This window comes from Sciurus carolinensis, chromosome 15 (genome assembly GCF_902686445.1).
Source record: "Sciurus carolinensis chromosome 15, mSciCar1.2, whole genome shotgun sequence".
NCBI classification, from domain to species: Eukaryota; Metazoa; Chordata; class Mammalia; order Rodentia; family Sciuridae; genus Sciurus; species Sciurus carolinensis.
The window spans coordinates 8,692,388-8,715,535 of record NC_062227.1 but is presented as its reverse complement, the minus strand read 5'-3'; the positions used below and the strand labels follow the sequence as shown (position 1 = coordinate 8,715,535).

At 47.9% G+C, this 23,148-nt stretch overlaps 1 protein-coding gene across 2 annotated transcripts in view; it reads left to right on the top strand.

Moving 5' to 3' along the window:
* Positions 1 to 3,869: 3,869 nt before the first annotated feature.
* Positions 3,870 to 23,148, top strand: part of Bicd2 (BICD cargo adaptor 2) — a 46,369-nt gene continuing 27,090 nt past the window's right edge. The window contains exon 1 of one of the 2 annotated variants that reach the window (XM_047526099.1): positions 3,870 to 4,225. In XM_047526099.1, the coding sequence (XP_047382055.1) occupies positions 3,986 to 4,225 (240 nt within the window). In that variant the 5' untranslated portion in view covers positions 3,870 to 3,985. The remainder of the gene's footprint in view (positions 4,226 to 23,148) is intronic. The other variant, XM_047526100.1, reaches the window with a different exon arrangement.

The window sequence follows — 23,148 nt, the reverse complement described above, 5'->3', positions numbered from 1 at the left end:
TTATAAGCTATGTAATCTTGAACAAGTAATTTACCTCATCCTGCCTCAGTTTCCTGATCTATAAAATAAGAACAGCGGTGCCTACTTTGTAGCTTGTTTGTGAGGCTTGAGAGGTAGCAAATGTTCACAGGCTGCCCAGCACAGGCTTGGAGCAGGGTAAATGTTATGTTGGGGGTCTTCAGGCATTATTACTGCATCTGAACCTTCAAGGCCTGGCACAGAGGAAGAGTTTTTGAATGAGTGACATTTGAGCCAAAGACCCTCCAAGTCATATGACATGTATACTCAGGGATGCCATGTCATGCTGAACCAAAGTACACCTGGGCAAGTCATGCCCTGATGGGGGAAGGGTTTTGCTCCTGGACCAGCCAGGAGGGGCTCACATCTGCAAACACAACTCTCTATGGAACAGAAGTTGGGAAGAGCCTGATGACACGGCCCCGTGCCGATCAGGTCCCAGCTGAGGCAACTGTGCACCTGATTTTGCCATCTTCTATCTTTGCCTGAGGTACTGGAGCAGAGTGGGTCTGGGTCAACTGAGAAGATGTCACTTGTCTTTGTCCCCAGACATCTGGCTAAGGGGTCCAGCCCTAGATGGGGCCACTGTCCATATTCCTGATACTAACCCCCAGGTTCCCATAACCTGTTCCCTGTTTCTTCATCTCTACCAAGGCTGCCTCCCTCCTCCTGTGCTTTCCCCGCCTTCCCACCAGAGGGGGCATGTGTCTGGGGAGCAGTGAATGTAAGGCCAGGTCAGTCCTTTGGGACTCTGACTGGGGCCCCTAATGTGGGCCAGGAGATGCTAGGCCCTGACATAGAATGCTGGCATTCTAGGGAGAGGTCCACAGTGCAACAGTGCATAAGACCCAACAGAGGGAAATAAACGAAGCTGGGAAACGGGGTGCAGAGAGAGGGCCACTCTGGAGCAGGCAGAGCCTTGGCGGTGGCTGCGATGATTTGGCTCTGACTCTGAAAGGATTTGAGTAGAGGACGTAGGACCACTGGAACCTCTGTGCTGCCATATGAGAACAGACTGGTGGTGGTCAAGGGGAGGCTGGGAGGGGAATGTAGAGGTGACCCAGAGATCCAGGCAGAGACAGTGGGGCTGGGGCTGGCAGGAGGCTCTCCCCTGGAGTTTGTCCTGAAGCCGGGCAGGCAGCCTTTGCTGGCAGAGTTAAGGGAAGTCAAGGGCGATAGATACCAAGGATTCAGCTGTGAGCCTCAGTTTCCTCATTTGTAAAACAGATGGCCTAATTTGCAATGTTGTGAGACTGAATGAGCTGATGCATGTCAAGGAGCTGGTCATGTTGGGAACTGAGAAGGAACTCAGCAAGGGTTGGCCCACAGTCTACGGGGCAGGGGGATCCACCTGCTTCTCATTTTGGGGGATTCCCTATTCCTGCAGACTTGGCCTGGTCAATTCCTGTGCATCCTCTTCCCTCCCTCAGGTATCACCTCTCAGTGAAGCATTTCCTGATTCCTCCACCCTTATTTGTCACCACTGTGGATCCTAGACTCCTCCCTCACGTCCCTAAAAACGATGCAATGCTGTCCCTCCTGTAGAAAGGAAGCCCACAATACTAGTGACAGATGCTCTGTCTATAACTGAATGGATGTGAGATCTTCTCAGTCTGCACCTTGCCTCCAAGTTTAAAGTTCTCTGGTCAGTGTCTGCACAAGATTCCCAAGGCCTCACCCCTCCCTCCTCAGATCTGTTCCATAAACAACTTTGGAACAGGGGTGGGGAGGTCACCAGTCTAGGCCAGCCAAGATCTGACAGGCATTGCTGAGGCTGTGTTCTTGTTAAAACAGGGCTCTTTCCTCCTTTGCCCTAGAATCTCTCCCACTTAATACAAGCAGCTTGCCCAGGTCTGAGATGTAGGACCTTCAGTGTAAATTCAGGAACAGTCCCAAGCAACTGGGCACATCGAACATGTCCCACTTCTACAATGGCTGAGCTTTTAATATCATTTAATTTGACAAACCAAAATATGACACATTCTCCTTAAACAAATAAAGCATTAAAGTACTACAAAGAATCAAGGCTCCATGGAGGAAATGGAGAGTACAATCCTGGAATGACTCATGCCAGAACTGAGAAAAATGCTAAAAAAAAAAATTATAACATTTTGAAAGTGTATAGAGCCAATTTGGAGGAATTCTCCCACTGGCCAAATCTGCTAACATTTGGGTATCAAAGTTATGAGAGTAATGGATTGTTACCCACTGAATAAAGGAAGAATTCATGGATCCATTCTGATAATGAATGAATAAGAAGAATTAGTTTTCTTTCACTACAAAGGCAACTCATAATGAAGGATGGATGGAACTAGAAAAGCATCTAGTATGGTAATAATTTATTCGTGTAAGAAATATCAATTAATACTAAACTAAAATTTGAGGAGTGACATGGTATTTTCAAGTTTATCTTCTCCTGTGACATTACTTTTGAAGGAAAAAGCCAGCAGAAATCAGAGGGATGCAAGTCCATATCATGTGCCTCCCAGGGTGCACTGAGAACTCAGTAGCACCTTGGTGATGGTCTTGCCCCAAATGCATAACCTAATCTACCCATGAGGATATGTCAAGTGTGCACATCACTGCTCTGCAGTCCTTTCAAAGGTGGGATTGAAGGACACTCAGGAAACCTGACAACTGAATGCATATGGATCCTGCACTAGAAAAACAAAAGCCCTACTGGATTGCTGGGTCCCCTGTGCAACTGAAGTGTGGATTGTGCACCTGTGTGTTGAGATTTTTATTGTTATTTCTTTCTAATTTGAAGTCTCTTTAGAGTGACCATAAGCCAAGATAGCCATGACCACTTTCTAGTAGAGGCGTGGAAGTGGGGGTAGTTAGCTTCCGTGTTATATGTCCGGTGAGACACAATGAGGAAGTGAAACGGAAATCTTTTACCAACAGGCCGCAGAGAAGTTGGGGGAAAGGAGGAAGAGAGGGAGGGAGAAAGGATCCGTATGACTAGGACTTTATTGAGGTCCATAGGCATTATTGCTTAGGTTTTCCTTATGGTGTGTGTGGTGGAGCAGTTGTGGATTGGCTAGTTCAAAAAAAAAAAAAAAAAAAAAACAGGAGGAAGAATGAACTTACTTACATGACTCTGGGGTTGACCACTAGTTTTTGGTTTTATGGGGGTCCGCGGTTGTGGGGTTTGGGGACAGTGAGATGAGTTATAGCTACACCACCACACAAGGAGGGTTAAGTTTGATCTAGGCTGTATCAAATAAGTCATGCCTGACAATGGGTGCCCGGCAGAGACTGTATTATACACGTTTATGACACTGTGCGCTCAGAACGTCTTCATCCCCATGAAACACACTTTGAAGGATTGGGGGTCAGGAAGGAAGCAGCGGTTAAGCCAAGTTTCCCTTGGACCTGCAGCGCCCTTAGGTGCCGCCAGCAGCCTTCCACACTTGCATCTAAACTGCCACACGGTCTCCAGGCTTTTATCATAAGCTGAACGCTGACGCTCCCGGCGTCAGGAGCTATCTTGCTCCTTCCACCGCCGGGAACTCGAGAATAGGGGCAGTTTGCGAGGTCCACCAGAATCTGCAAGTGACCCAAGGAACCGTTGCAAGTCTGCGACCTCGGCCGCGGGGCCAATCATCACCCGGGGCTGGGCGGGCGCGGGGCACGACGGGCTCTGTAGTAGGCGTGCAAAGAGGACTTCAACCCCCACAACCCCCCGGGAGATGTCGGCTTCGCGATGGCGCCTGAGGGCCCGCCCCTCGCGGGGCGCGGACCAATCACGACCGGAAACTGAGTGGGCGCGGGGCACGACGGGTCATGTAGTAGGCGCGCCGCAGAACTGCAGCCCCCAGTATGCTCTGCGAGCGGCGGGGAGGAGCAGTGCGGCGGCGCGGACGGCCGTCGGGGCTGGGCGGCGGCGGCGGCGGCGGCGGCGGCGGCTGAGGAGGGCCGGGTCTGCTGGAGCCCCGGGGAGAGCCGGCCTCAGCGCGCCGCCACCATGTCGGCGCCGTCGGAGGAGGAGGAGTACGCGCGGCTGGTGATGGAGGCGCAGCCCGAGTGGCTGCGCGCCGAGGTGAAGCGGTTGTCTCACGAACTAGCAGAGACCACGCGCGAGAAGATCCAGGCGGCCGAGTACGGGTTGGCGGTGCTGGAGGAGAAGCACCAGCTCAAGCTGCAGTTTGAGGAGCTCGAGGTGGACTATGAGGCCATTCGCAGCGAGATGGAGCAGCTCAAAGAGGTGAGCCGCCGCCTGACTCCGCGTTGCGACTCGGCTCCGGCTACCCCGGTGGGCGCTGGGGCCTGTGGAGATAATAAGGTCACCCTGCCCGGCGGGGGTTGCCAGGGGTGTGGACGCGGGGGCGCGGGGCCAAGAGCTGTGGTCCTGGGCAGGGCGTGGGAGTGGGCTTGGCCTCGGCCGGCGGGCCAATTCCCGGCGGCTGCTGCAGGGGTGCGGGCGCCTTCCTTGCCTTCTCTGCTGGCCTTCAGCAGCCTTCTCTGCTGGCCCCTTCTTAAAGCTGATGCTTGCCGGTCTCGTCGCTGTCCTGGGTGTGTCTGTGTGGAGAGTGAGGGTGGGCGGGCAGATCCTGAATCCAGGCCTGAGGCCACGGACGCAGGTGACACTCTGGGTAAGACAGAGCCTGGGTCTGGGTGGCCGCTGCTCTGTCACCTTCAAGCAAATCACTTCCCCTCTCTTGTCACGGTTGCTTTTGGCCCGATTCATCTCCTACTGTGAGTGTCCAGAGGCCGGGAAGGAGCCTGAGGGAGTCGGGGCTCCGGTTGTACTTGGCCATTGCTGCAGGCTGGAGTCCCCCAGTGTCCTTTTCTGTGGCCCAGCGCTCTGTCCTTATCGCTGTGATTGTGCTTCCAGTGCCTGGGATGCATGGCTTCCCTCGCCCACTTCCTGTCCTGCCCTTCCCCTCACTGTGGTGTCTGTGTTCCTCTTGGACGGAAATCTAGGTGGCCTGTGTCATTCCCACTGTGGAGAAAGGAGGTTAGACCCCCCCAGGCTGACTGAGAGCTTGCGAGAGGGGGCGGTAGGAGGGGCCTGGGCAATCCTCCTGGGATGGTTTAAATACCAGTGCCTCTCCCATCCTCCTTGACTCCCCAGCCCTGTTGTGGAGGTTGAGGAGGGAGAATTGACTTTCTGGATGGATATAGTCCACATTGTACCCATGAACTACCCCGTGCTAGTGATGATTGTGGGCAGGGGTGCTCCTTTGATGACCTTCCTCTTCTACAGAATGGGGTGCAACATTGCCAGCACAGAAAGGGTTGTGTATTTGGAAGGGCTTGGTGTGGGGTCAGGCAACCGGCTTATTTGAAGTGCCCCTTCCCCATTTGAACTGTCCTGATCTTGGCTTTTGCTAACAGGGCTCACCTTCTGACACCTCTGCTCCCAGTCAACCTTGGGTAGATAGATACCTGGATCCTATGAAGCCTTTTTTTGCCTTCCTGGGGTAGACCAGTAGGATCCCCCTTTGATAGTGGAGAGGAGAAAATGAATTAATCTTTAAGTCAAAGCAAAGGCAGAGCAGGTGCTGGATTAGCACCAGAAAACTACTGTCCCTGTGGGCAGGTGGGAGCTGGGTCCTTGGACAAGATCTTGAGGATCTTTGACCTATTGTCTGTCAGGAAGTACTGGCATCTTCTCCAAGCCAGACTCCACTGGCATTGGATCTGTAAGGGGGGCGGGTGGGTGTAGTCCCTCCTGTAAAGGTCCCTCATCTTGGGTTAGGGGGATATGACAGAGGGAGGCCAGGGACTATGAGAATATGAGTTGAGTGCTCTCATCCTATTTTCTGGGGATCCTGCTCCTGTGACACCTACTGAGACTGTCCTTGCATTCATTTCTTGAGCAGAGGACTCTTGGGGGCTGTGAGGCTATGGGAGACCTGAGGATCTTTTGTGGACCCACTGCCTACCCCCCCCCCCCCAAGTCTGCAGCACTATCAGTTAGAGTGCTTTTCCCTCTGCACACACAGTGTGTGTGAACCCCTGCTAGGCAACCCCCGCAGTCCCCTTCTGTGATAACAGCTTTCCTTCAGTGGTATCCACTGTGAGAAGAAACTGTTGCTGACTTGACTCGTCCCCACTTCCCGGCCTTCAATTTGTTAGCTCTTTGCTATTATGGACATAATCATTTTTGGCATAGTGAAGAATGGTGGCATAATCTTGTGGCATGTATCTGGAGGGCAAGTTGCTAGCAGAATGGGGAAGAGGGTGTAACCTTTTTTGTAAATGCTCTTTAGGTGTCTACTTGCTTAGTTTAGTGTCACCTCTCAGCTCCTCCATAGACTAGCCACATGGCCCTGGAGAAATTGCTCCTCTCCCTTTTGTAAGCTGGGATAGGGTTTCTGCTTGAAGTCCTTAGCAGAGTCTAAAGGAGTGTGCATCAGTTTCAGCAGATGTTGCCAAAAGATTTTTTACAGTTTGCTTCCCATCAATATTGTGCCTTTTCTGTACACCCGTGCCAGCACAGGTTCTTGCTAACATGTTTAATTTTGGTTGGTATCATAGTTGGAAGCATTAACTTTTATTTAAAAAGTCAAGATTTCAGGAGGTAATATTTGTGGGAGATTTTGTTCCATCGAGAGGTGAACCATCTTAGTTTTTTTATTTCTTAAACTAAAGTGGGTGTAATTGCTAATAAATTATATGCTACAAATAGAGTTCCATAAACTCCTCTGGTATTTCTAGATAGAACCATCTTTGAGTGAAGGAAGCTGGCTGAATGGGTTTATGACCAGAGTGGAAGAGAGAGTGGAGTCAGGGCTGGCCCTCCTACCTTTCTCCCTGAAGGGATGTCTGTGGCCTCATGCTGGCTGGGCCTGTAGAGGGGAGGCTGCCCAGTGGCCCATTTTGCTGGTGATTTTTCGAGTTTGGCTCAATAAAGCCACATCTCCAAATTACACTCTGCCCTCTTACCTTCTCTGGCATGGTGGGGAGGGAATTAGATGGACAGCCACATGGTGTTGGTGGTCCTAAGTGGCCATGGAATATCTTGTTCTGTATCCTCAGCTGCAGCTTCCAGGAGAGTGGTGAGTTGGGCTGACAGGGCATGGTAGGTACCATAGGTGAGTGGGCCAACTCTGGGTGCTCTGTGATTTTCATCAGAGAGGAGAATGTGCAGGGGGAGGAACAGGAACAGTGTTGGCTTCACCTGAAGTCGGGCTCCATGTGTAGGTCTGGATGCCCTCCCCGTCTTGCACCACCTCAACTGGTGCTGAGCCCTGGAGTGTCACCACCGTTGCCTCTGAGGTGTACTGGGTGGAACTGCATGTCAGACTGGGCATGGCACCTGGCATGCAGCAAGTGCTTTGTCAGCCTCTCTCCCACCTCACTCAGGCCTCCATCTTGTTTTGGTACCTGCAGCTCCTCCCTGTTGCTGTCTGTCCTTACTCAGTCTTGACGGCTTCTGTTGCTGCTTCCTGAGGGCCACCCTGGGTGTCATGCCCTGCCAGTTCATGGGACCGCCCTGCCCCTCCTTGTGTTCCTGCTCACCCTTCAGCCTTGGGCACTTCTTTCTGGGAGCTCCTCTGGCTGCCACCAGCTGGACTTTCCTGAGTCTCTGTTCCTAGTTCTTGGACTACTGGAGGAGAAAGGGTGATAGGGGAATTAACAGAGGACCCACTGCCAGGTCTGCCCTTTGGTGTTTTCAACAGAGTTCCTAGAATTGAGGCCCAGCTTCCTGGAGTGTTTGCTTCTGGAGCAGGAAAAAATCTTGGTTTTGGTTAAGGCAAGTGGGAGATTTTCCTGTTCCTTTGATACCTACTGAGACTGTCCTTGCATTCATTTCTAAAGCAGAGGACTCTTGAGGGCTGAGAGACTTTGGGGGACCTGAGGATCTTTTGACAGTGATCAGCTGTCTGCATGAAGAAGCCTGTCTTAAGGTGGAAACTGGTGTCCTGTGAATCCTTGAGGTACTGAAAGTGGCCCTGTCCCCAGGATCTAACAGTTGGGGAGAGGCAGCTACAGACATCCAAAGATGATGGCCAAGTGTTTCTGTTCTGGTCACTGACTGCCTAGGCTTCCTTTCCAGCTGCTGAATCTGGGGCAGGGGATCTTGAAGGAATCCTCAAGGACACTTGACATTTAAAAATATCTGAGACTTCCCAGTTGGGCTCTGGTACTGTTTTCTGAGTGCTGGGGACTAGGCACTTGTATCCAGTAGAGAATCTGCCCCAGGCATGTGGATGGCTGCTGTAGGCCAGCCCTGCCAGCATGTGGAGGCGTGGCCTTGGCCACCTTCTACTGGAAGTGCTGCTGGCACAGCTGTGTTGGAGCGGGCTGTCTTCAGGGATGCCAAGCATACTTTGAGGCTTAACAGGTGGGGCCAGAGGGAGGGCCAGATCCAGAGCTGGGAGCCTGTGGGCCCTTGGGGAGCCAGGCATTGTCTGGGAAGGAGAGGAAGCTAATTGAATGTGCTTGTGTCCAGCCCTGTGGTTTTCTCACTCTGATGCCAAGGGTGGAGTTTGGACCCTGCCCGAGAGATCAAAAGTTTGCAACCCCGGATGAGCCACTCTGCTTGTCTGGGCCGCAGTAGGTTAATAATGGTGCTTGCCACCACAGCCTGGCACCCTGAACACTTGGACTGTCACCATTCTTCCCTTTGGTGTGAGCATCTAACTTCCATAAGAGCCCTGGCCCAGGTTTGCTTGAGATTCCTGTTGAGCCTCCCTTATCACTGGGAGAGCCCAGACCTTCCTTTGAGGGTGGAGGTGAGTTTTGTCTTTGTCATTTTGGGGCAGCACCCCATCAGTCACACCTGCACCTTTACATACAATGGACTGGATGATGGACTTTGCACGTGAGGGTATAGAAGGATTTGGTTTCTTAGGTAATTCAAGAGTGTCAGAAGTGGTGGCAGCCCATGGGCAGGGCTGGCTAGGACCAGGGCAGCTCTGACATTTAGTGTGTTGGCCTAAGTCCTGTGTTGTCCAGAGTTCGGTGTGGCTCCTTGAGCCACCCCCAGAGCAGGAAGGGGCAATGTGAATGCCCAGCTGTCTCCTCAGGATCAAGCCCTGCCACCTCATGCCCAGGCCTGTTGTAGGAGTGGATGGAGAGATGAGGGCTTCCCTGCATGGGTGGATGTTAGCGTCTAGGAAGACTGGGGACCAGCTACATTTTTAGAAGTTACTGTATTTAAAAAATTGTATGTTTAGGAGGAGAATGTAGATAGCAGAACAGTGCAGCGTCTCTGCAGGACCCATGCAGACAAGAATGTGAAGTGCAGGAACGCTGGGCATTTCTCCTGGCCAGCTCCTCTTCCCATGAGTGTGTAAGGTGCACATTCACCATAAAACAGGAAACGCTTGTCACAGTTTTTTGAAAAGAATTTTAAAGTCAGCTTTTGAATGATTTCCCTCCTAAAGGACTGTACTAGGTTTTAAAAGCTACCTTCTCTGTTGGAAGTTTTAAACATAGCAAAAATAGAGAGGAGCTGGTGAGCTCCCGTGCGCCTGTCCCATCTGTGGTTTGTAGCAGTGATTAGTCTTGCTTCTGTACCTCAACTGATCTTGCCTGGCTACTTCTATGAGTATATCTGTTGTTTTACTGAGAAAATAAGGACTGTTTCTTCAAACTATAACTACCATTGGTTTTTCAACCTAACACCTACTGTCCAGGCAGCATTTGGTTTTTCCCAATTTGGCTTATAAATTTTGTTTTATGGTTGCTTTATCCCTGTCAGGGCCCACGCAGGGTCTGCATATTGCTTTTGGGTAAAGACAGAGCTATCTGTAGCCTGTCCTATGACCCCTTTTTTATAGTGCTTGGATTTACTATTAGCTCTCCCTGTCCTGAGCTGTGGAAGCCCCCAGCATGCAGAGGTTCCCACCTTATCTGCTTGTCCAGGCAGTCAACTCTTGTCTCTTTTTTCCCTTAATTAGCTAGGGTGCCGCCTTTAGCTGATACTGGGCTTGACTCTTGTACTGATGTGTTGTAGTCACCTATTCCAGTTCCTTCTTCACACTAGCCTTTATCTCATAGCTGTGCCCACCTGGGGTCATGCTGTCATCTAGTGGGTTGTCCTTACATGCTGAAATGCCCAGTGGTATCTAAACCAGGAGAGAGGAACAGTTGCCCCATCCTACAGGTGAAGACACTGAGGTCAGAGTGAGGACTGACTGCCTGCATTCTCACTGGCATAGCACCGATTCAGCTGCTCTTGGCTTGGCTTATGACCCCGAGCTGGTCCTTCCTGCTCTGGACTGTTTCCTTGTTTTTGGCTGATGCCCCTGTAGTTGGACCAGCTTCTCTCTCTGGTGATGGTGGCAGTATCATGGCAGCTCAGGATATAACTGCCCAGTAGGCACATGCTGCTTTCTACCTGGTATCCCCATCCTCTTTGCTCTGTTCTTCCTTCTCATACCCTGTGCCTCACTGGCAGTGTTCTCACAGGACTGCTACAGGAGGTCCAGGGCTGGTTGATGACCAGTATGTTCATGACTCTGAGTGATCTATTTCTTGTGTGCCCTGAAGAATGTGACTTGGGGGCTGGGATTGTGGCTCAGTAGTAAAGTGCTTGCCTAGCATGTGTGAGGCACTGGGTTCGATTCTCAGCATTGCATGTAAATAAATAAATAAAAATGAAGGTCCATTGACAACTAAAAAAATACTTTTAAAAAATGTGACTTGGGATGATGGTATCTCAAGATAAGATTTTCATGCTCACTGATGGGGACCAGGCCAATTTTATTTCTTTAATGACGCACAATCAGTTCTAATTTAATGCTTATTTTGAAAATGCCAATTTGGGTGGAAGCATAACTCAGTAGTAGAGTGCTTGCCTAGCATGCTTGAAGCCCTAGGTTCGATATCCAGAAATGCGACAACTAAAAAAAAAGCAGAATTTGTTCCAAAATGATTGATATGTGAAGAAATGATTTGAACGTAATGAGAATTTTTCATTTGCCTATGTGTGATTCCATCTTTAAAAACACTAGTGAACATAGCCCTGCATCCAGGTGACCTGAGCTGTGTGGGAATATACGGGACACACAGCCATATCTGGCAATACATTTCCCATCCCATTTCAAAAAACCTGCCTTCCACCATCACCTCATAGCAGCTACAGAGCTGCCCGCCTGTGACATCCAGTAGCAAACCTCAGCACCTTGTTAAAATAGCATCATGTGTATTGTAGTATTTATGTGTTTTTGTTTTTTTTTTTTTTTTACTCAACATGTTCAAACTGCTGCCTTTTTGTCATTATTTTAGAAATAAACAACTTAAGGGCAATTTTTGATTTGTAGAAAAATTGTAGATAGTCCAGAGTTCCTATATCTCCCACAATTGGTTACCCTATTATTAACATGGTACATTAGTGTGATGTGTTTGTTATAATTCATGAACTAGTTTCAGATCATTTTCATTAAAATCCATACTTTATGTAGATTGCCTTAGTTTTTACTTAATAGCCTTTTTTCTGACCCATGGTTCCATTCAGGATATCACATTCCATTTAGTCATCATGTCTCCTTAGTGTCTGCCCTCTTGGCCTTGACAGGTTCTCCCTTTCCTTGTTTTTGATGACTTTGATAATTTTAAGGAAGATTGATCGGGTGTTTTGTAGAATGTCCCTCAATTGGTCTTTGGGGTTTTTCTCATGAGTAGATGAGATTATGGATTTGAGGGGAGGAGATCAGAAGTAAAGGGCCTGTCTCATCACATGTCAAGAATACATACTGTCACCAAGATGTGTCATGGTGGTTGTTGGTGTTGATCACCTGGCTAAGATAGTTTGTCAAATTTCTCTACTCTGAAGTTACATTTCCTCCCGCTTCCATTCTGAGCTCTTTGGATGGAAGTGCAAATTATTTGAAAATTTTCTACATGGAAGACTTAACCCTCTTTCCTTCCTTTCCTTTATTTATTGTATTGGTATAGACTCATGGAAGTTTATTTTATAATACACTGGACTACTTATTTTTGTTACTTAGATTGTTCCAGCTTTGGCTGTCAAGAGCTCTTTTAGGTGGATCTTACGTCCCTATGATAATACTCCATCATTGACTATTTTCCTTTTTTTTAAAGGCACTTTTAAACTTTCTGACACTACAGGATATTCAGGGCTGATCTTATGTATTTCTTTTTTGCAATCCTAGAATCAGCCATTCCTCACAAGAAGTCCTGGTTCTTTTAATTGGGAGAGGGGTTAGACATTAAGATCTAGTTGCTAGGTGTGCTCATTGCTCCTGGTATGTGTTTGTTCTAGACTCTTTCAGCTACAGAACAGGGAGCTATACATGTGTCTACTAACCCACATGTATACACATATCTGAAAATATTTATGTAGCAATCTGTATGTACATTTTACTAAACATGAGTTCATACTGCTGCATCCAACTAATCCACCACCACATGGATCATTCTCACCACCTGTCTTTGCTTAATCTGCAACCTCCCACTCCAGCAGTGACACACCTGGCTCCCACCACCCATCATGCAATAACTTCATTGTTCCATTCCAGTTCTGTAGAGTAGTGTCTGAATTGTTAACCTGCACCCTGGTGGACTGCATTATCAGCTAGAGTACAGTGCTTCTGTGTTATCCTTTGGCTTTTAGTTTTAGACTCCCCTTTTTCCCAGTTACTTAAATCACCATCTTATTCCCCCATCCCTTTCAGTGAGGTTGTTTCATACATCTGTAGTACAGTTAGATTGTTTTACCACATTCTTTATTCATCATGGAATTCCTGATCTCTTAAATGACTTTTTAAAAATTCACATACTTCAAGATTCACTTTTTGTTTTTTGAGTTATCTGACAAATGCATAATATCATTTATCTATCATTCCAGTATCATACAGAATTGTTTCACTGCCTTAAAAAAAAAAATTCCCTGTACTTTACCCTCCTTTCATGAGCCTCTCTGAACCACTAATCTTTTGCTGTTTCTCTAGTTTTATTTTTTCTAGAATGTCACATGATTGGAATCTGCCTTCTTTCACTTAGTAATTATGCAATTTAAGATTTAACCATGTCTTTTAATGGACTGATAGCTCTCCTTCTCTCTTTTTCAATTATAATAATGTTTCATTGTATGGATACATCACAGTTGATCCAGTCACCTGTTGAAGAACATCTTGGTTGCTTCCAGTTTTCTGAAATTATGACTAAAGCAGCTGTAAACATTTATGTGCAGATTTTCGTATAGACTTTTGAGTAAACATGTAAGAATATGATTGACAGGTTGTTTGATAAAACTGTTTAGCTTTGTAAGAAACTGCAAACTGTCTTCCAAAGTGGATGTCCCATTTTGTATTTCCACCAGTGATGACTGAGAGATCCTGTTGCTCTGCATGCTTGCTTGCATTCAGTATTGTCACTCTTGTGGATATTGTGTACTTTGAGAAGTATATAGTGGAATCTCATTGCTTAATTTGCAATTCCCTAATGACGTGATATTTCGTATGCTTCTTTGACAGTTGTATATCTTCTTTGATATCTGATTCCATCTTTTGCTCATTTTAACCTAGGGTTACTTTTTTTCTTATTGTTGAGTTTTAAGTGTTTTTCATGTATTTTGGATATAAGTTGTATTTTTGCAAATAATTTCTCCTAGTTTGTCTTTTCATTCTCTTATATCTTTGACAGAAGATTTTTATTTCAATACTATTTTTGCTTTTTGCTTTCATGGATCATGCTTTTGGTGTTGTGAACTTCATCACCAAACTCAAGGTCACATTGATTTTCTCCTCTTTTTTTTCTCTCTAGTTTTCTGTTTTTGCTTTGTTCATGTGGGTCTGTGATTCACTTCAAAAAAAAAATTTTTTTTTTAATGATGAGTATGAGGGCTGGTTAAACTGATTGTTTTGCTTGTGGGTGTCCAGTTTGTCCAATACCATTAGTTGAAAAGACTGTCCTTCACTAAATTGCTTTTGCTCCTGTGTCAAAGATCAGTGGACATGGTTCTATTTCAGGGGTCCCTGTTCTGTTCCATTGAGCTATGTGATTTTGCCAGTACCCTACCGTTTTGACAGTGTGTGAGTGTTCTCATTAGGTTTCTATCTTTATGTGTCACTGATGAAGTTATACCCCTAATCCATCTTTACCCAAAGCCCTGTGACTTTCATTGTGTGATATTGTATAGCACAATGATTTTTAGGAATGCATATGTCATAGGAACCTGGGCTTAGGTCACCCTCTGCCTTCCTGACTGGGGTTTGCCAGAGGCTCGGGTCTTCAACCCTGGATGGGTGGGATTGCCCTTACCAGTTGATGGTAGTCTTTTTTTTTTTTTTTTTTTTTTCTTTTCTTTTTTAATCTCAAGAGTAATAGTATTTGTATGTGGGTTAAAAAAAAAAATTACCAGTAGAGTTGATTAGCTTTTTCATGAAACATGAATGTGGTATTTCTCTTCTTCCAGTGTGTCCCTATGCTCAGGTTTCTAAGACCGTCCACAGGACAAGTTTCCATGTCAATTTCCTTCTGCTTGGGCTCAGCTCAGCACTGGCCTCACTCCTGTAAACTAGCCTGTTGACTGAGTCATGTGTATTTTGATCAGGGCAGTGATTAGGGTGGGGTTCTAGAGTCAGCTTCGGGTCAGCCTGAGTTTGGAGTTCTACTTGGGCATTCACATAGGCAGGGGCTGGTGCTGTGTCCCTGACGAAGGATGACAGATTGTCCTGCCTTTGAGTCAGGTGCTTCCACTGTCCTTTTAGTGTTAGCCCTACCCTAGCTGGGCTCCTGCTGCCACCACTGCCCTCTGGGAGTTCTTTTCTGGCTGGTGTCCCCTTGCATCCTAAGACCTTGTTCCACTCTGAGATGACTTTCCTCGCCTCTTTTGTACACTCGCATCACTGGCTTTGGGACAGTTCTGCATGAACTCACATGCAGATCTGTGATCAGTTGGGTGGAGCTCTACGTTCCAGGCCATATTGGGTCTCCTGTGGCATGGTGTCTGTCCCAGGTCTGAGCCTTCCTACTCATCTGCACTGCTGTTGTCAGCCACAGTTCCTCACCCGACTCTCTGGCTGTGCCTGGGTTTCCACCATGGGGTGCCTTTCTCTCCATCTGCACTGGTTAGGTTCTGAAACACCATCCTGTTCTCAGGACTCACAAGGGAATGAGACTCAGAGGACCACCTATCCCCCACCCCATGCCCCTTAGGCTGCTGCCCTCTGAGAAGTCACCTTTGTTCAGTGATCTAAGCATGCCTATACCCTCCCCCAGACTCCCCTCCTTCAGTAAGTCTACACACAACCTCACACATTAGACTTGCCGGGGGCAGGGGCGTTGTGTAAATTGCTCCTGTGAATTGGAGCACAGTCATTGCCTGTGGTTTGCATGGTGGCTGCTACTACTGGAACCAGGGTTGCTGCTTTTGTGGTTGAACTATGTCTTAGTCTGTTTTCTGCTGTTGTAACAGAATACTTGAGATCATATCATTTAAAAGGGTTAGGGGTTTATTTTGGCTCATGGCTCTGAAGGCTGGCAAGTCTGAGAGCGTGGCATCTACATCTGCTGGACTTCTGGAGAGGTTCTCATGCTGCTTCAACTCATGGTGGAAAGTGGAAGGGCTAGCAGGTGCATACAGAAGAGAAAGGGGGCTGAACCCACATGAGAAAGCCATAAGTCCATTCATGAGGGCCCAGACATCTCCCGTGAGGCCCTAGTACTGCTGCCTTGAGATGTTAAGCATCAATATGAGTTTGATGGGAACAAATTACTCAAGCTGTGGCACACCGTGACATGGCCTAGGGTGGTCTTTGAAAGAATGTGTCCAGGATGACCATGCAGGGTCATGTGACAGGCCAGGAAGAAACAAAGGCTTTCCCTTGGTGACCTTTCAAGGTATGGGGAGAGGCCTCAAGGCATGAGGGGGCAGGGTTGGGGCTAGGAGACCAGACATTTGGGCTTGCTCTGCCCCTCTTAGGAAACACCCAGTCCTGCATCCCTCAGTCTGAACCTGGGGGTTTCACCATGGTGTGCGAGCCCCTTGTGGCAGGGACCCACCCACAAGACAACTGAAATTGACTGTGTACCCAGGGTACCTGTCACCACTGCAATTCTAGACAGGGGGTGCCTGTTTGCAATGGGCCAACAGACCTTACCACTTTCCAGAACTTCTGAATGATTGAGGCGCTTGTGTCATCGCAACCTATGACTGCCTCTCCTTGGGCTCCTCTTGTGTCCCAGGTACTGTAGTGGAAATAACTCTAGACTTGTGAGAGATACCCAAGCTTGGGGTTCTCTTGACTAGAGCCTTGCTGATGCCCCTCCCTAAATGGGTTAATGAGGTGAAGAAAAGTGATGAGGACTAGAGATGAATTGAGAAGAAAACCAGACTGCTTTGCTCACTGAGCCATCCCCCCTGGCCTAGAGCAGATGTGAACTGAATTGCACCCAGCAGGGCCCCGGGCCACCCCTTCTGCTCTGACCATACGCTGCTGAATGGAGGTTTGTATCAGGTCAGCCAGCTGCGGTTGAAGATGAGGACTGGTCTCCAGGCCCCAGGACTGGACTCTGTGTCCTTGGGTGGGGGAGCTCTGGTCCATGGGGACTTCTGCCAACCCCAGGGCTCAGCTGGCCAGAAGCCTGTCTGCTGACACCAGGGCAATTAGGGTGTAATCTTCTCTAAATGGCACCCAATTCTGGCTAAATCCCTCCTGTCCAGGGATGAATCCCCTGTTTTCTAAAAGCAGCTTAGCATTTGGATACTGCCCAAGGCAGCTGGGGTTCTCAGTTGGCAACGAATATGGTCACTGCAGACTGATGTGGGCCTCACAGAGGAGGGGCTGTGACCCAGCAGTGACAACCAACACAGCCCCAGACTGTTCCCCGTTAGGGTGCCTCACAGGTCCTCTGTCCTAATGATCCCCATAGACACAAGAGTAGAGGTTCCTATGGGAAAGAGAACCTTGCAGTGAGAAGGGTAGGCCACTCCCTCAGCTTCTTGCTGAGGGACAAGAGGGACCAACGGGTTGTTGGAGAAGCCTGGGTCAGTGTAGGTCTGTGGTGTGTGTTCTGATAGACAAGTGAGGTCTGCTGGGAGGTGGAATGTGGGCAGATATTGGTGGACCTGGCCCCTGATTCCCAAGAGCCCCCACCTTCTATTGTAGGGACATCATAGTTTTCCCAGGGTCCTGCTTCTTGAGTCCTGGGCCTCCTCCCTGCCCCCCCCTGCCAGCCCAGGCTTTCTCAGTTTCTCAGGACTCAGCTCCATCTCCTGGCCCTTCCTCAACACCTCTTCCTCAGTACCCTTCTGCCTTTCTCTGAACCCCTTCTCTGGAACCACCCTGTTACAAAGAAGAAAGATGATTTTGGGAGTGACAGGCCCTGTGGTGCCATCTAGGCAAATCTTCTGACCTCACTGAGTTTCAGTTTGCTTACTGTGAAATGGGGTTGGTGACAGTCTACTTTATAGACTACTAGAGGCTCAGATGAGACCTCTGTCCTCTTCTGGGGAACCTGGAGTCCATGCCCTCTGCTGTGTGCTCAGGCAGTACCCTTTGAACAAAAGGAGGAGGAAATTGGCCCAGATGGTCCTTCGTGGAGCCCCTCACCCAGGGGGTGTGGGCAGATGGGAAAAGCTGGTTGAGGAGACAGTGATGTTGGGTTTCCTGGGGTCCCTTTGGTTGAGTAAGCAGGTCCATTAACTAGATCTGCCTGCACAGGATCATCTGCAACTTTGAACATTTCAAAGCCCTGGCCACACCCGGGCCTATTAAATTGATCTCAGGAGTATTTGTGCTTCTAGAATAATTCTGTGGGAAGATGAGTGTGGGAATTCCATTCCCTGCAGTTTACACCTGGAGATCTGAATGCTCCCTCCTCTGCCCATTATGTGATTTGGCCCATGAACAGGTCCTGTCTACCTTGGAAACCTTAGCGCCCCTCTTTGGAGTAAGCCTCAGCCTTGGAGGTGCTGGGTGGGAAAAGGTTTGGGTCTGGGAGCCACTCCTGCTGTTTAATCATTGGTTTACATTCTCTCACTGACTGGAGGGGAAGGGGGAGGAAAGAGGAGATGCCCACAGGAACTTGAAAAGCCAGCTTATCCAGCACCCCAGTATGCCCTGAACCCCCAATCTTACCCTGTATTCTAGCATCTGTCATCTCTTGGACCCCCATCTGCCCATCTCTTAGCTGTGTCCCTAGGTCTGTCCCCCATTCATTACATAGATAACTTCCTCTGAGTGCCCAATACCTACTGAGCTTGGGCTTATCCTTTTCATTCCTACACCTGCCAAGGAGAGGAGGCTCCAACTCAGTGCTGGCACAGTGTCCGCTCTGCCCCACGCTGTGTGTCTGGATGGCCAACCCTGCCTCTACCTCCTGACCAAGCCTCCTTTGGCATCTGTGAACTGGCTTGTCTGGGTGCTGGTCAAGGGTACTGTTGGTCTGGAGGAGCTTTTCTTGTTCTGGGGGAGCTCCTGAACTTTACTTCCCTGCTAGAAGACTTCCTTCTGACCTTGGGCCTGACCCTGGACCCTGGACTTTGCTCAAGAACTCTGTTCCCACAGGGCTCCCATGAGGGAGGTGCAGGATGAGACCTCTTCCCGGAACCTGCAGGGGCTTTGGAAGGCTGCAGCAGCATGCATATCTATTTCCCACTGTAGCAGAGTCTGATGCAAAGTGCTTCTCCACAGCTAGATGTGTGGCACACACCTATAATCTTGGCTATACTGGAGACTGAGTATGCAGCTCAGTGGCAGAGGACTGGGGTTCAATCCCCAGTAATGCAGGGGAAATAAGTGCTTCTCCACAGTACTGCTTGACTTCCCACACTGGGCCAAGATGCTGCAGCCACTGCTGTTTGCAGGGAGGGTGAAGCCAAGTCCATTTTAGACCCTGGCGATACCCTGACTGATGGGGATCCAGCATGGAAGTTGCGGAACTCTTTCCAGCTCTAGAAGTTTTTTTATTTGTGTGGAAGATTAGCGGATCCTTCCCTAGAGGTTGCCAGAGGACCCTGCTGCTGTTGGAATTGGGGTGTTTCACTGTGAGGTGAAGCTGAGCCCTGTTTTAAGATCAGGTTGCATTTTGAGGATGGTCTGTGTCCCCCAGGAGCAGACATTGCTGATGACAGTCCTTACTTTTTAAATGGAGGTATAATTTACCTCTAATGCAGTGCACAGAGTGCACACTCAGGTGACTGCTTCTTAAGTGAAACCCTCGGCCTGCCTGCTGCAGTGATCAGTGAACCACTTGGGGTGCAGCTCCTGTCAGCCACCACAGTTGTGCATGTCAGGAGCTTGTTTTCTCACTCCTGAGTAACAGCTTCTGTGGACTGTGCACCAGGCTTGGTGTGGACGTGTGGCTTGTGCTCCTACCTTTCTTGGCAGAACCCCTCTCCCTTCTTATCCACATGTCAGCAGGTCCCCAGGAAGTCGCCCTCTCCTGATGCTTTCCTGCCTCAGTTACCCTGCATCTGTGCAACAGATGCTTGTGTTTCAGGAGGAAAGTGATTTCCATGGGAAATGGGGTGGGGCTTCAGACCACAGGACCTGCTTCAGCCAGAACCAAATTAGTAGACCTCCCCTGAAGTCCAAGCTTCCCAGGATCCCGGCCAAGCCACAGGTGTTCCCACCCTTGAGAACAGAAGTTTCAAGTTCCCCAGGCAATTCTGGGGAATAGGCAGGGTTAGGCAAGTGCCAGATCTAGCTCCTCAGTCTTCTCTTATTTATTCTGTCAGACCCCCTTAGGGAAATGTTTATGGAGTTCTCAGAGTTAAGTTTCTCACTTCTGTAAAAGTTAATACCTTGTATGAGAAACTAATGAGCTTCTGTTGGGGCAAACTGTGAAAACTAGTTCTTATTGCCCTCCTTCCCTGGGGCCAGGCTCTCTTGCTTTCCTGTTAGCAGCTGTTGTTTGTCCTTGTCCTTTTCCTACCCCAGGCTCCATCAGAGCTAGAGCAAGCAGTGACAGCCAAGGTGCCCCTATACCCAGCAGCCCAAGGCTGAGGGGATTAGAGCAGGATGGGGAGGGGGTATCTGAACAGAGCAGACCCAGTGAAGATGCCCCAGGACCTGGAAGGCCCCTCCTGATGGGTTCAGTGGACCCCACCCCCAACTGCAGTCTCAGACCCCTGGGCCCCTGCATGTCTGGTGCTGCCAGGAGCATCTGCACACACCTGGGGCCTTCTTGTGTTAGGTCATTACTGGGTTAAGCAATAGGCAGGGGTTCCAGTTCTTTTCATACCCATCCCCCAACCCTGCCCCTCCTTCATGGCCCCAGGGCTCTCCCAGCCCATTGCAGAGCCCTGTGACTGTTTCAGCTGGTGCTTTGTAGCTCCTCAGTGCATCTGTTTATGGGATAATTTGGAGCATATGGCCCTTTGTAAATCTGCAGTTCATTTCTTGTCACTTTTTCTTGACCTGACCCTGTGTTCTTATATCAGGTTTTTACTGAAGTGCATTTAGGGAAATTGGATCTTTCATCCTGTCTCTGATACTGTTTCATCAATAATGGGTAGTTGAACTCCCTGGAGTATATTTGGACTCAGGGTACATTTGGTTTAGGGTTTCATTGACCTTTTAAACTATAATTATATATAGTAGAACGCACTAACTTTAAGTGCATGTGTGTGTTGGCAGATACCTGCTTCATCCCTGGGGTCCATTTGCCATTCTGTTCCCTTTCTTTTTTCTCTCCAGGAGTGGGAATGGTTATGACTCCTTTCTCCTTGCTTTAGTGTTATACATAAGATAGTGTGTCCTTATGGTTGAATTGCTTTGGGATTTTTTTTTTAAGTGGGTTGATTCTATTTCAGTACTCTGTTTCAGAGCTGATTTTGTTTCTCTGTTTTTTAATTTAAATATAACTATTTTCAAGCCCTATTCATACAGTTTTGATAATCATCATTTTACACTAGTTTCTTAAAATAAAATGAACTATTGTTACCAGCAGCCCTGGCTGGATTCCAGCTGACTGGCTTCAGTGGCCCGCCCACATAAGAAATATGCAAATGATGGAAAAAAGAAAAATGAGTTTTATGCCGTTTGATCACACTGGAGAGAAGCAGCTAGATTGCTTTTCCCCATTCTCACATAAGCTGTTAAAATTTATAGAAACAAAAGCCAGGTGATTATGACATGTAGATTTCACTAACCAGAGAACACGTCAGTTTTAGACTCCTTGGCACCTGTGTAGGCCAGGGAGTCATTTTTATTCTCTAATTTAAATTCAGGGGCTTTTTCACTTTTCATTGGAATGTAAGGTGAATACAGAAACTATACAGATCATAATGGTACAACTTGATGATTTATTACAATTAATGTACCTACACAGTCTCCAATAGATCACAAAATTGTATTGTCAGCCTCCCAAGGGCTGCTTTCTGGGTTTTCTAGGGTCTTTGACACCACAGATTGATCTTGCCCACTTTCAACTTACTGTACATGGAGCTATCTGTGTTCACTCAGCGATACTTTGTGAGACTGGTATTGGTGATGCCTGTATTTGTTGGTGGCTGCGGCTCTTTGCCATGTGTGGCTTGTTGTGTAGATGTACTGCATCTTCCTGGTCCACTCAGGTAGACAGCAATTGGGTAGTTTCTAGCCTGGGGCTGTTTAAGCACTCCTATGGATGGAGGGTGCTTCTGTCTGTTGGTACAGTGACTAGTGTGGCATGAATGGCCCTTCCTCCAGATAGCAGGGCAATGAGAAGGGGCCCCAGTCTTCACCACTGGTCCTTGGTGTTGTCTTGACTTAAGTACTAGCCATCCATTCCAGTCAGTACGTCACAGTAGCTCACTCCAGTGCTATTTGTCTTCCCCAGGAACCATTTCCAGTATTTCTGGCATGAACCTGTCAGGACCTTAATCCAGTGTTCTTGTTGGCCATCCGCCTTGGGTTTTGTTGTTGTTGTGGTTTGGTTGGTTGGTTTTGTTTTTTCTGACAGTACAGGGGATTGAACCCAGGGGCACTCTATTTCTGAGTTACCCTCTCCCACCCTTTTTTTTTTTTCTTTTGTCTTGAGACAGGGTCTCATTAAGTTGCCAAGGCTGACCTCAAACTTATGATCCTCCTGCCTCAGCTTCTAGAGTTGCTGGCATTGTACACATGTACCACCAGGCCTGGCTGTCATGTTCTTATGAGTGTGGGAGCCCTTGATAGAATCACGTGTGGCCATCAGGCAGTAGTTCTGACACCTCTGTGCAGGGACAGCTCTGTTCCAGCTGAGCCTCTGCCCTTTCATGGCCTCAGGCCGAGAGCCTTAGTTTCTTCCTCAATAAAATGGGAACATGAATTCTCAGAACTTTGAGATGGGCATTAGGCAGAATAGCATGCTTTAGGAGACTTACAAAGTGGTATCTTTTATTGTTACTAATGATTTCATTATAAAATGAAAAGATACCTCAAACCCACTAGGATGGCTCTAATCAAAAGTCAGACAGTAACAAGTACCGGTGAGGATGTGGAGAAGTTGGAATCCTTGCTACACTACTGGTGGGAATGAAAAATGGGGTAGTCACTGTGGTAACAATTTGGTTACTTAAAAAAAAAAGTTGAAGAGATACCATGTTCCACTCCTCGGCATATATACCCAAGAGAACTGAAAACATGCATCTGCACGAGAACTTACAGATAAAAATTCATAGCACCATTATTCATTAAAAAGTAGAAACAGCCCAAACATTCATCAAGTGATTAAATGGATAAACAGGATGTGGTCTGCCCATGCCATGGACTAGTGTCCAGTTGAAAAAAGGAGTGACGAACTGACACACGCTACAACATAGGAGAGCCTTAAAATGTTATGGCAGGTGGAGAAACCAATCACAAAAGGCCACCTATTGTATGAGTCCATTTATGTGAACTGTCTAGAATAGACACATTATCAAGACAGAAAATAACTTGGTGGTGTCAGGGTCTAGGGGGAAGGAGCTACCGAGTGACTGCAAATGGAGAGGGGTGCTTTTTTTGTGGGGGTGGTAAAAATGTGGAATTAATGTAATATTCACACCACTCAATGTATGAAAAACTATTGAATTATATACTTAAAGGGTGGATACTATGGTGTGTGGATTATGTCTTTTTTAACATGTTTAAATGGAATTAAGGGGGAAAGGCGTTTGCTTACTGATCTTCTAGATAGAGTTCGCTATTAGTCTGAAGTAATCCAAAAGATTTGAATTGACTTCCTTCCTGCTCTACAGCTTTGGTGTCCACAGGAATAAACTCCATTGAGGAATCTTACCTTGCTACTTAAGTTTAA